Source organism: Suricata suricatta, chromosome 16, assembly GCF_006229205.1.
Source record: "Suricata suricatta isolate VVHF042 chromosome 16, meerkat_22Aug2017_6uvM2_HiC, whole genome shotgun sequence".
Taxonomy (NCBI): Eukaryota; Metazoa; Chordata; class Mammalia; order Carnivora; family Herpestidae; genus Suricata; species Suricata suricatta.
The window spans coordinates 26,210,338-26,224,121 of NC_043715.1; the positions used below are offsets into that span (position 1 = coordinate 26,210,338).

The following is a 13,784-nucleotide window of genomic DNA, read 5'->3' on the forward strand; positions in this document are numbered from 1 at the left end:
AGTCGGAGGCCTAACCTACTGAGCCACCCAGGCGCCCCAAATTTGTTTTATTTTAGAGAGTGAGCATGAGCAGGGGAGAGGGGCAGAAGGAGAGAAAATCTTAAGCAGGCTCCATGCTCAGCGTTAGCCCAACACAGGGCTTGATCCCATTGTTCCAAGATCATGATCTGAGCTGAACTCAAGGGTTGGACTAAGCCACTCAGGCGCCCTGACATTAAAAATGGTTTTAAGTGAATAATGGACAATCTTGGAAAGAGCTGATCTTAGGTGGATAGTTGTTTCATGGATATATATTCAAAATGTTTGAAATTTCATGCAAAAATCATTTTCTGCAAATGAAATTGATTTCTGTGATTGAATCGTTTCCTGGTGTGCAAATGGAACCATAACTTTACCCTGCCTTATCACTCTCATTCCAAAAAGATGACAATTCACTAAAACCTTTTTTTTTTTTTTGGGCTGGAACCCTGGTAGCATTACCCCAATGAATCATTGGAGAAATGCCATTACTTAAATTTTTCTCCCCTTTAGCACCATATATCATCAGTAAAAGCCTAGCTTTCAATTTCTCTTAAAATGCTTACATGCAGTGCAGAATATAAATCTGTCCATTCTCTTCCACATTGCTTGCTGTTCCCTGGTTTTTTCTCTTCTATGTGGTCTTTCCCTTTGAAGCAGCTCCAAGAGTACAACTTTGCTTCCATCCCAAATACCTTTATCAATATTGAAGTCCTTTTGTCTTATGGTCTAGCAGTTAAGAATTGGACCATCTTATGAACAAAACTCAAGGGTAGATTTCTAGAAAGCTAACAGGCTCCTGCATTCCTTTGATGTGTGACAGATTACTTATTAATTCTACTAGATCACCACTGAATTTATAGACCACCTTCACTTCTCTGCTGGACTTCAGAGTCTCTCTACTGGTCTTACTATTTCCACATTTCGCTTGTCCTGTCCTGTACCCCCACTTCACCCCTTTCCACTGTCCACATAGATGCCAGAGCTATCTTTGAAAAGGATTCATCAAAGCACTTTCATGCTTACACTCTTGTTTTCTATTGCACTTGGGATAAAATACAAAACCCTTAACATGGCTTCGTGAGCAGTCTCTTCAGCTCTCCAACACGGGACCAAACTCTTCTACCCCCTCGCTCCTGTCTTACTAGCTGCGGGGGCCTTCCAGCGGATCCTGAGGCTGAGCTCCTGTTCTCCTTAGGCCTTCACCTGTAATGCTGTGTCCCCAGAGCTATACAGCCCTGGAAGCTTGTCCTCAGTCTGCCTGGCCATGGCCTACTTTTCCCTTGGAGTTTTTACTAATATAGTTCCTCAGGGAGGTTTCTTCTGCCCGTTCCACCCATCTAAATTAAGTCCCCCTCATTTTCTCTCATAGCACCCTAGTCTTGACTTTTAAGGCATTAACAAACAAAATTATACGGTCTTCTCCCCACTACCAGCAGCTCCACAAACATGTTTTGTATACCACTTAGGCACAGTACCCAGAACGTACTAGGTGCTCAGTAAAGATCTGTGGGCTGAGTAAGTGATTACCCTTGCTTCTTAATTCTAATACTTGATTTTTTCCTACCCTGGAAAGTAGCCCTTAAATCAGAGAGGATGAGGTCTTGGGACCTTGGCAGCAGGCCCCAATGAAAGTTGTGAAATCAGAGGCACCTGGGTGGCTCAGTTGGTTAGGTGTCCGACTTCAGCTCAGGTCATGATCTTGCATTTTTTAAGTTCAAGGCCCATGTCCAGCAGTTCTGTGCTGACACCTCAGGGCCTGGAGCCTGCTTCGGATTCTGTGTCTCCTTCTTTCTCTGCCCCTTCCCCACTACTCATGCTCCGTCTCTCTTTCAAAAATAAACATTAAAATTTTTTTAAAAGTTGTGAAATCTTAGTCAAAAAGGCAACAAATGTTTTATTTCTTCAATGCAAATTACTGTATTCACCACAAGCTAAGAAGAGAACATATATATATATATTTATATATATATTTGAATTTACGGAAGACTAAAGACATGGAAAAAAAATCCAGCACCCCAACAAGTACGGCCAGGAAGGAAATCATCTCTGTAATAGGACAGTTTAATGAATTACAAACAAGAAAGGGTGGGAAAGGAGGAAAAAAAGATGTGCGTTGAGTTTAAGACACTGTAAAACCCAGAAGACGTATTTACTATTCAAGTATAAACTCAGTAAGGACTTGGCATAAATTGAAAGGCAGCTGCTGAGGTACACCATTATAAAATAAGTTCTGTGGATTTACAATTCTACCTTCCAATTTTCTGGGAGAAAAAAACCAAACTCTTGAAGGTCTTCACCAGAGACCCTGAGAGGGATTAACACTTTTGATGAAGACATAGTCAGCAATCCATGATTGAATTTACTATTCAAAAACAGGTATTTATTTAAAACAACAGGAATACGTGCTCTCAGACTGTCCTCTAAGAGTTTTTGTGACTGTTAGTTCAAGAGTTTCAAAGTATATTACTTCCAGAAACAATACTGATTAAAAAAAATTTTTAACAAAAACCAAAAAACCTGATTTGATGGTACCTTAAAAATACCCTAAATACCAAATTTTCTCCAGTCTAACATTGCAATTGATTTAAGAATTCCTCCTGCATTGTTAAAACATTTTTTCCTCACAAAATGTGGATACTGAAACTGGATAGAAACACCATGGATGTGAAAATACAACAGTTTTCTGCAGTTAAAAAAAAACTACAATGTTCTTTGGAATCACAGAAATATCAAAAATTGGGTTTTCTCCACAGTCTGTGCACCTTCTTTTGGGCCCTCCGTGTTGCTTGCAGGATTGACCTGTGTGGTTCTGGTTTTTGGATTCAAGTTTTGCAGGGCAATGTCTGCGCTTAACACACCGGGGTCCCTCTGACCGGTGGGAAGCTATGCTTAACCCAGAACCGCTGTCATTTACTTCTCCAGAATGACTTCTGCCCCAAATAAAAACTTTAGAAGGGGAGAGAAAACATCCTGTTAGACATTCACATGAACCCAACATGGAGAATTCCGGTGTGGTTTCAGCACTCTGGAGGGCACGTCTCCTAGTGTGTTCCATGGAAGTACCAGAGGCCTAGCTGTTAGCACTCAGCTTTCCTTGGCCTTAAAAGGAATTTCTCAGGGCTGGCAAGTTGGGTTAGATTCTAAGAGAATTTTGTCTTTGACAAACTACCATTTTTAGCATAAAATCTGGCCATGGCTATAAGTTTCAATGTGCGCACAACTGATTAGAGATGTTTTTTTTTCTTTGTTTTTCTCTTCAACATTGGCTGGAATTGAGTAGAAATAAGTCCGTGATGACTCTTCACATGTGTCATGAAATATGAGAAATCTGTCTGACTCTAGACACTATTTCTTTGCGACACAACGGGCAGGTCTCCAGTTGCAAGGCACAATCCATGCACAGGTCACTGAGGAGAAAGATACAAGTGCCAGTTAGGTTAATGCTTCAGAAGGTCAAAATGACAATGTGCCGACTCAATCTAAAATATTAACAAGCTGGTTAATTGAAAGGGTAATCATTACACATGGCTAAAAAATGAAGCAAATATATGAACAAACAAGAAGTCTCCCTCTCATTTCTGATCCTCCATCATCCTCTTGTGAGGAACAAGTCAAAAGTTCAAGTACATTCTTCCACATAGTCTGTATGTACACTGCAAAAGCTTACAGCTGTGTACGGTAGGTAGAAATACGATGTGACTTGTTTCCCGGACAGCTAGCCCTTTATCCAAATATCAGTCCATCCTGCACCACAGGTTTGACACGAGGCTTATATATGTGAAATTTTCATTTGTGGTTAGTTCTATTTCTGGGTTTCTCTTCTGTTCCATGGTCCTGCCATTCTTTTTATATACTGGGAGCGAACTATAAACATTTGTTTTAATATATCTTAAGATGGGGTAAGTATGGGGCGCCTGGGTGGCTCAGTCGGTTAAGCCTCCGACTTCGGCTCAGGACAGATCTCATGTTTGTGGGTTTGAGCCCCGCGTCAGGCTGTGTGCTAACAGTTAGCGCAGAGCCTGGAGCCTACTTCCAGTTCTGTGTCTTCTTCTCTTTCTCCACCTCCCCCTCTCATGCTGTCTCTCTCTGTATCAAAAATAAAAAACAATTTTAAAAATTAAAAAAAAAAAAAAAAAAGATGGGGTAAGTAGTCTGGTCTCCTTCATAATTCCTCTCTTTCAGAATTTTCTTTTCTTATGTATAGCATATGTTTTTATTTACTAATTTATTAAAGTTTTTAATTTATTTTGGGAGCATGAGCTAGCAAGCAGGGGAGGGGCAGAGAGGGAGAGAGAGAATCCCAAGTAGGCTCCATGCTGACAGTGCAGAACAGAGCCTGACACGGGGCTCCAAGTCATGAACCGTGAGATCAATATTTGAGCCAAAATCAAGAGTCAGATGCCTAACTGACTGAGCCACCCATGTGTCCCAGCATATAAGCTTTTAAATTAGCATTTTTGTTTTCAGAAAAAGAAATGTTGACCCAGATTAAACTTCAGGTTTAGAGAAAATTGTCACCTTTACAACACTGAGAGGACTTCCTATCTAAGAACAGACCCATGTATTCAAATCTTACCTTGCATTCTTTAGTAGTTTGAAAGTTTCTTCTTATAGGCACCACATATTTCTTGGCACATATTCTTAGATAGCCCTTATTTATTTACTCATTTAACTCATCTCCATACCCAAAGTGGGGCACAAACTCCCAACCCCGAGATCAGGAGCTGATGCTCCACTGAGTAAGCCAGCCAGGTGCTCATGGCCTGGACAAGTTTAAATAGAATCTATATAGTCCCTCAAAGTTTGAAAGAATTCATCAGTGAAACCATCTGGGCTTAGTGCTTCGGGTGGAGGAAGCAAAGGGCAAGTATATCTTTGAAAGTCATTTCAATTTCTTCTGTGGTAATAGAAATGTTTCGGTTGTCTGTTTTTTCCCAGGGTCAGCACACATCATTCAGTTTATTCAGATTTCCTTTCTCTCCCCCTTCCCCTTTAAAATTGTTGTTGCTGCTGAAATCTGAGCTAAATTTTCTTATAACTCTTTATATGAATGAGTGCTCATTGTGAGCAAAATCACTGAGAAGGCAGAGAGCTCAAAGATGAGTAAGATCAGATACTGCTCTTTTGGATCGTAACATCCCCCCAGGAACAAAGACCAAAGAGGATATCAAGATATGCATCCTTTAAACTTTGCATCTGCCTGTGAGGCCCTGATAATGAAAACCTTCAAAGGTGGTCAGACTGAGAATCCCAGGCTGCAGAGTTGATACCAAGGGAATAGCTACAGCTGGAGTCACTGAGCCTTTCCTTCAGAAGAGAAACTCGTACAGTGAGCCGTGACAGAGATACACACACAGCATGTGTTTCCCGTAACAGCCGTTTAGATAACAACTCGCTGCAAAAGTTGGCAAGATAGACTGAAAGGCCCAGGCTAAGCCACACCTAGAGGTGACAACTGGGGTTCATCACTCAGACTCTGGACCCTCAGGAGACCTGGTGGCTAAAGCTCTGGCCAAAATAAGAGCAGGGGAGGACAGGATGTGTTGCGTTATAGGGAGCTGGCCTGGAAGCCTGGCCTGGGCACTGCTCATCCACAGTCAGCACGCACGCCTGGGCCAGGTCAGGGCCAGCACACTGCCCTGCTCCTGTTTCTTTGTTTTTAAATTCATTTAATTTTAAGTAGGCTCTGTGCCCAGTGTGGAGCCCAACGCAGGGCTCAAACTCACGACCCTGCAATCAAGACCTGAGCTGAGATCAAGAGTTAGATGTCTAACCGACTGAGCCGTCCAGGTCCTCCATCTCTTTCTGTTTCCAGACTCGGCTGAGAGGCCTTCTTGGGGGCATCGTACTTGCTGCTTTTGCTGATGTTTAGACACGATCCTGCAGGATCCTGGCTGCCTTCTAGTTCATCTCGTACAATTGCAACTTGGTTATATGGGAGGGAGGTGCGGCCTTCTCAATGGTTACGGGAGTAAGTAGCGAGTAAATGAGGGGGCCCTAAAAATAAGACTAAAAGGGATTTCCCAAGAGGCTCATAAATAGTATTAAGCCTTTTACATTTTGTAAACCGGTATTAAAATATAGTACTGAGTAAATAAGATAAAAACAGAGGCCTTCCATCAAGCAGCTTCTTCTATTTCAGGTACTGTCTGGGAGACAGCCATGCAAACTCCAATTTCTCACTCAGCCCACTTTGTATGTCTTAAACTTTGATGAACAGCTGTGGAACTGGTAACATTGTGGAGGGTCCAAGGGTAGGCAGCCCCAAGACGGCTGCAAAGACACACAGATTATTCTGAGCTGAAAACAATCAAGGTCCAAAAGACTCAGTAGGAAACTCAGACCTCCCTGCAACTGCCTAAAAAGAATTTAAACAGAGGACCTGTTCCCAGGAAGAGAGTTATTAATAGAGATCACTTTTTACCTAAGAAACATATCTGCATAACAGGGCAACCTTTGTCTTCCAAACATCCCCTCTGCCTTCTTGCTAATGGCTTTCCTTCCCTTTTTACCCCCGGTCCCCTACCCCTTCCTTGACTGAGGATGACATATACTCATCATTTTGCCTATCTTTGGAATTTCATGTCTGTGTGGATTCCCCATGTGCACATAAGTAAACTTGATTCTCTCCTGTTAATCTGTATCATAGACATTTAATTCTTAGTCCAGCTAGGAGAACCCTGGACAGAGGAAAATTTCTTCCTCTCTGAGAACATTAAAACCAATTCAAGAATAGGATGAAATCTTGCCTAATGTAATAGAAAAAAGAAGAAATGAGCAAACCCTCTTACCTGTGTCCACATGGCTTCAACTGTGTGTCTGCTACTTCGTCACAACACAGGGAGCAGCAGTTTTCCCGGATACTGACTTGCTTCAACAGAGCAAGACGCCTGTGCCTGAGTAGAAAGCGTAGTTTGAAACTTATTTGATCAATAAATCAATGGGCCCATGAGCAGTGATGCATATGAAATGCTGTGAAAATGCTCTGTACATGGGAAGAATACTACGCACTCCTTAAGTTTTGTTCAGAAAAGTTAGCACACACGCATCTCATTTCAACCGGACAGCGATTTTCTACGGTAGAGAATGACTTAGGCGTGATCAATCCCATTTTATAGGCAAACACAGTCCAGGGAAGGGCTCTGCAGAAGTCACACATGTGGGAAACAGATTCAGGAACTGAATGCCACCCTTTTGGTTCTCAGTTCAGTATACTGTTTTACCACCAAAGTTTCACCTTTGAGTTACACAGCTCTGAGAGTTTGATGAAAAGCAGCAGTCTTTCCAAAGAAAAATGCACACACACAAGTTTTTATACAGTCTCAGGTGCTTACGATAGGCCAGCACAGACTCTTCTGGAAGTCCACACCCCTCAGGTTAGAATCCTTGCATGACACTTTCACCCAGTTTGAAATGGAAAAGTGGACAGGACGAACTCCTTCACTAAAAGTGCAGCCCTGACGCTGGGCACGAGAAACATGAAACGTTCATTCCAGTCACCTTGAGACTTACCGTGTGCCAGACACTGGCCTGAGCCTGGAGACTCAGCAGTGAAGAGAGGACTAAAAACATCCCTGCCTTCAGAGAGCTTACACTCCAGTGAAGGGAGACAGAAAGAAACCAGGTAAAAAAGTAAAATATCAGAATTTTAAGTGCTGATGAGCAGTATGAAGAAACAGCAGGGAGAAGAGGAAGGTGGTGTGCATATGAGAAGCAGGGAGATACAATTGTAAATATGACAGCCAAGGAAGACTTCACTAAGGTCACATTTATGCCATGACGAGAGTGAGGGACTGAGTCTTGTGGGTATCTGGAGACACACCATTTGTGATATTATAACTTATAATAAATATATATTTGGGCTTCGTCTGGGTTCCTGGCACGGGAGGTCATAAAACCCTGGGAATTCTCTAAGAGAAGACAGCAATAAGTGTCTTTTGCTATGTTAACTAGGCAGCGTTTGCAAAGTTTGGGGCTAGCTGCCAAGGGAACCAACATTCTAATTGGTGGGCTGGAACTTTCACTCCTCCCCTCCCCTCCCAGAAGGACAGAGGGGCCAGAGATGGGAGTCCAATCACTAATGACCAACGTTCTCATCCATCATGCCTCTGTAATGGAGCCATCACAGACACCCTTGTGGGGAGGGTTTGAAAATCTTCAAGGCTGGTGCACATGTGGAGATCTGAGGAGATGGCACACTCCCAGGGTGCGAGGGCTCCTTACCATATGCCTGTTCTCTTCACTGTCCATCTATTCTGGTATTATATCCTTTTCTAATAAACTGGTAATCTAGTCAAGAAACTACTTTCCCAAGTTCTGTGAGCCACTCTAGCAAATTAATCAAACCTGATGAGGGGGTCATGGGAACATTCAATTTAGAGTCAGAGTCAGCCAGATGCAAACATAGGAAGCTGGACTTGTGACTGGCATCTAAAGTCAGGGTAGAGGGAAGCATTGTAGGACTGAGCCCTTAACTTGTGGGATGTGACACTGACTGTCTCCAGGTAGGCAGTGTCAGAATTGAGTTAATTGCCTGGTGGTGTTGGAAAACACACATTGGCCCATTCTAGCAGTAAGAACAGCAAGTGCAAAGGCCCTGAAGCTATAATAGATCTGGTATGTTTAAGGAGCAGCAAGGAGGCCAGGGTGGCTGAATAAAGAGCGTGAGCAAGTGGGAGAGGGAAGGTGGGAGATAAAATCAGAGAAGTAACACAGAAGAGAAGGGGACAAATTGTGTAGTGCCTGGAAGGTCATTATAAGGATTTAAGCTTTTATCTTAAGTGCAATGAGAAGCTACTAGAGTCTCGTGAGCAGAGAAGGGCACGATCTGACTTAAGTTGTAACAAATCATTCTGGAGGCTGTGTTGAATAGACTGAAGGGAGTCTAGGTAGGAACAGGGAGAGCAAAAAAAATAATAATGGCAGCTTGGACTGGTAGCGGCAGTGAGGGTGACAAGCTGCAGTTGCACATGGAAGATATTCTGAAGGCACAGCCCACGGTATATTCTGATGAATAGGATATAGGAGTGGCAGAAAGTAAGGTGTCAAATCCTGCAGGATTATGGCCAGGGAACCTGGAATAAAAACGGAGCTATTAACAGATGAAGGAAGACAGTAGTTCCTCTCCAACCCTGCCTGTGACTGGGTTCACTGTCCTAGTCTTTTTTTCTGTGTGTATTTGAAGTTTCCAAATAAAAAGGTTAAGAAGAAGAAAAAAATGAAGGAAAATTAGAGACGGAGAGTATACATAATATAGAGCAATTTACAAAATTCCAGATAACAACAGGGCCATGATCTCGTACCGTGAAGCTAGAAAGGAATATATTCCAGTGAATAAACAAACACAAGCCGAATATAGGCTTTTGGAACACAGGCTAAAAATGTTAATGGAGCAGGAAAACGGTCTTAGGCACATTCACACCCAGTGCAGTAATGAGGGGCACCCTGGGCTGTTAAAGGGGTGCAAGGGAGCGGCAGGAGGTTTCTGTGGCATTGAGGAGGCCACTCAGTGAGCTTCCAGCAACTCCTGTGCTGGTGTCACTGTCTGAGGCGGTGCAGTGTAAGACGCCCTCGCCTGGAGCTCTGCTCTTACTGGAGGCAGGCTGCACCTGGCTGCTGACCCGACAGGGTACTGAGTGAGGACCTGGGGGCTGCCTGTAAAAGGAGACTTTTGAACAGCTGGCACCTATTGCCATCTGACTTCCACTAAGTTTAATCCTGCAGGGGTGGCTCTCTAAATGCTGCTGCAGTTTGAACTAAGGCCAGCCTCCAGGGGAACTGGAGCCTGCCCTCAGCTTTCAGGGTGTGCGTCAGTCACAAGGCAGGCTCAGCGATGGGCCACATCCAGTAAGACAGGCTAAATTAAAAAGGAATGAGGTATGGCAGACGAGAGAGGTGTTACTTCAGACTTTCACCAAGAGGAATTTAAAGTTCAGAATCTCTGTCAGGCACCAAGACAAGCTGAAGGGAAGTGCTAGGAATGAACCTCAGGTCCTGAGCTGGTGTGTGAGGGGCCCTGCTGTTCTCGCGATATTACAGAGCTTCTGCCATAGCAGGCAATGCTGCTGGGTCACTCAGAGACATTTTCCGGTTCGTGTGGAAACTACTGAGGCACTCTGCAGCCTTGAGACACCATGTCCAAGGTGAAGCACGGCCCAGAAGGGCTGTTTACAGACGGCTTTCCAAGCCAAAGCAAGAGCTAGGATTACAACGTTACGTTACAGACACCTTCCGGGGCATGACAGCCCAACACGGGCTACGTCACGGCCAGCGCGGTCTCTGTCATTGACATAACACACGTGGCAAGGATACCCTTTCTCACAGAGGTCCAGAAAACCGCTCAGTTAAAAAATGATAAGCTTTGGTTCATACTGAGAAACAAGCTTCAAGTTTAGGTCATTACCAGGAAGCAGCTTGAGTCTTTCCCAGCTTAAGGAACAGACCATGTTCATCTCATAAGGAAGAAAAGCAGGTATTCTTCCAAGGAGATAATTAATGCTGATCACATTTTTTGGCAAAGAAGGGCTGTGAAATTTTATCCAAGACAGCATTCCCTGTCCTAATGGATGTGGAACAATGCTGGCAGTGCAACAGTATGTTTCGGGGGGCCTGTGGGGGGGTTAGTCGGTGGAGAGTTGTGCGTTTGTGATCTCATGACTTGTGGGTTCGAGCCCTGTGTCAGGCTCTGTGCTGACAGCTCAGAGCCTGGAGCCTGCTTCGGATTCTGTGTTTCCCTGTCTCTCTGCCCCTCCTCTGCTCATGCTGTCTCTCAAAAATAAGCATAAAAAAAAAAAGAGAAAGAGAGGTACGTTTCAATAAACTCCAAAGTTAAAAGTACATCTGCTAAAAAATGTACTTGATTTCCTAGGATTTTTCATTGCCATTCTAGTAAAGTTAGTTTGCACGGGTTTTTTTGTGTATATTTGTGCATGTGTTATATTGTCTGGTTTTTATACCAGTATTATTTAGCTCATAAAAATTATTTGGAAGTGCTCTTTCTTTCTGGGTCCTGAAACATTTTAAATAGTGATAAAGTTATCTGTTACTTAAAAATGTAGTGAGGGGCGCCTGGGTGGCTCAGTCGTTAAGTGTCAGACTTTGGCTCAGGTCATGATCTCATGGTTCAGGAGTTCCAGCCCTGCATCAAGCTCTGTGCTAACAGCTCAGAGCCTGGAGCCTGCATTAGATTCTGTATCTCCCTCTCTCTCTCTCCGTCATTCATGCTCTGTCTCCCTCTGTCTCTCAAAAATAAATAAAAACTTAAAAAAAATTTTTTTTAATGTGGTGGAAATCTTCTGTGAAATCACCCAGATCTGGTGTGTTTTTGGGGACATATCTCTTACTTCGTTTCAATTAATTTTGTAATAATAACTGGTTAGTTTGTATCACTTCTGGGATCTGTTTGAGTAATTTATATTTCCTAGGAGGTTCATCCATTTTATTCAGGTCTTCAAAATTAATTGTAAAAACTCTTTCAGGAACTGTTTCAGTTTCTCATGAGATGCACATGAAAGTCTGCAGATAGTTTAAGCAGATTCCTTACCTTGGCAAAATGATTTTCTCTTCAGCTGTGAGGAAGGCGTAGTCATTAAAAGTGCTAAATTTCATAGATGGTGGATATTTGAATGGTTTTGCTCCAAAATTGAACTCACATTGTTGATATGACATGAAACTAGCTGCAGCAAAAAATCCAGATCTGCAAAATAAAAGGAGTACAAGGTCAAAGAGGATTCATGAAAACAAAGTAAAGCTCATACATGAAGTGGTTTTCAGACATTATCGCCTAGTAGAAAGGAAGGGTAACAGATTCTGATTATGAACCTAGACAGGGCTGTGACCCTGACAATGCCCTCACCTCATCTTCTTATATTAAGCTTCAGGACGGTTATAGGTATGATCAAATGGGTCCCCAATTACTTGAAATAAAATGATTTCTCATCACAACTGACTACATAAATGGACAAAGTCTTTTTCTAGAGAAAAGTGAATTCCATGCATCTACTCGGATTTTTGACTGAGGAAAGCTACTTACACAGTAGATGAAAAGACTTGCTTCTCAGGAGGCAGCTGGTTGCCATTTAAAAAGAAGATCATTTGCTTTTCATTCAAGTCTAACAGAAATCCTACTGTGTCTCCTAGAGGAGAGAGTGAAACACTGTGAGGGTTGGGGTGTATACTACCACCAGGACTCTGCTCAGTGTCTCAAAGGTTTTAGTTCATTGTATGAAGTCTGCATCTGTAACTACGTATCAATGCATTCACCAATCTTGCTTCTTCTGCAACTGATCTAATAGTTTAGTCTACCTTTAAGAAGAAAATGCTGCGGGGGCACTTGGATGGTAAAAGAGAGTATGATTCTCTCCCTCTTGGTCTGCCACCCCCCCAACCCGCCCCACCGTGCGCATATGCTCGCCTTTAAAATGAATAAACGTCCAAAAAATATCACGTTATTTAATAATCTGGAAACCTGTTCAAAGCATAAGAGTGACAATAAAATAAATACACACACCAAATTTAAGTATTTAGAAAAAGGTCTATGGATGGAGGAATTACAAAGGATTTTGATTTTGTTCCTTTCCCCTATTATCCAAATGTTTATGCTAAACATGTTACTTCAGTAACCCTTTTTAAAATTATTGAAAAAGAAAAATGAGACAGTCTCTGCAGACACTGCCTTATTTATTCATTTATTTAGAGAGCATGAGCAGGGGAGGGGCAGAGAGAGAGAGGGAGAGAGAATCCAAAGCAGGCTCCGTGCTGTCAGCATGGATCCTAACATGGGGCTCGATCTCACAAACCGTGAGATCATGACCTGAGCCGAAATCAAGTCAGATGCTTAACTGACTGAACCCCTCAGGCACCCTGTATCCTTAAAAGCTGCTCTAGTGGGGCCCAGAGTGTGGCCACTGATTAGTGCCTATTCCACAGCCATTGGCCTCTAAAAATATCCTCATTTTACTGCCGTTACAATTTCAGTCTCCTCAGTACCTCCCCCCTGAATGCTTGGATTCAAAGCATATATCCAGAGGGGCGGCCGGGTGGCTCAGCTGGTGGAGCGTGCAAATCTTGATCTCAGAGTTGTGAGTTTAAACCCCATGTTATGTGTAGAGATTACTTAAAATCTTAAAAAAAACACATATACTCAGAAAGAAAACTAGAATTCATATTAATCTTATCATTTTCCAAACTAAATGAAGAATTCTATAGTCTGAAATGATTTTGTTACAGGAAGGGCTCCACCAGAGGGGAACTTATCAGGAGAACACTGTTCATTCACATCCACGAGAGGAATACAAAGGCTCACATCCCTTTTCACATTACATCTTCTTCTATGAAAACATTTTAGGGCCTAAGACAATAGATGTCTTCATCATAACCAGATGTCTGAACTCGGTCGATACATTCATGACAGAGAGGAATGAGTACCTTCCTTCCAGCACGGGTGTGGATGAGGCTTACTCCTGGCGTTGTACCAGATCAGCTGCCGGCAGCCGTCGTAGGCACAGGAGTATTCATCGTCCCCAATTCCATAGCCTTCCTGGAGGGAGACAGGGCCCCGAAGATTAGCAAGGCTCTACTGCGTTCTGGGAAATGATAGTGGGTCTTCTGTAACCACAGAGCCAGTGGCTGGACTCGTAAGCCTTCCGGATGAAGAGAGCCTATGGTTCTTAGAACACACCAAAATGCTGACCCGGAAGCCTGGCTCTCTGTGACATGTATCTCCAAGACAGTGACCTCACCAACAATTTTATTAGTTCTTTTAA

At 43.0% G+C, this 13,784-nt stretch overlaps 1 protein-coding gene across 4 annotated transcripts in view; it reads right to left on the bottom strand.

Annotated features, from left to right (window-relative positions):
* Nucleotides 1-1,895: 1,895 nt before the first annotated feature.
* Nucleotides 1,896-13,784, bottom strand: part of RSPRY1 (ring finger and SPRY domain containing 1) — a 43,514-nt gene continuing 31,625 nt past the window's right edge. For 3 of the 4 annotated variants that reach the window (XM_029925059.1, XM_029925060.1, XM_029925058.1), the window contains exons 11-15: nucleotides 13,447-13,558; nucleotides 12,053-12,155; nucleotides 11,564-11,716; nucleotides 6,813-6,917; nucleotides 1,896-3,428 (exon numbers count right to left, since the gene is read on the bottom strand). In XM_029925059.1, coding sequence (XP_029780919.1) covers nucleotides 3,332-3,428; nucleotides 6,813-6,917; nucleotides 11,564-11,716; nucleotides 12,053-12,155; nucleotides 13,447-13,558 — 570 coding nt within the window. In that variant the 3' untranslated portion in view covers nucleotides 1,896-3,331. The other variant, XM_029925061.1, reaches the window with a different exon arrangement.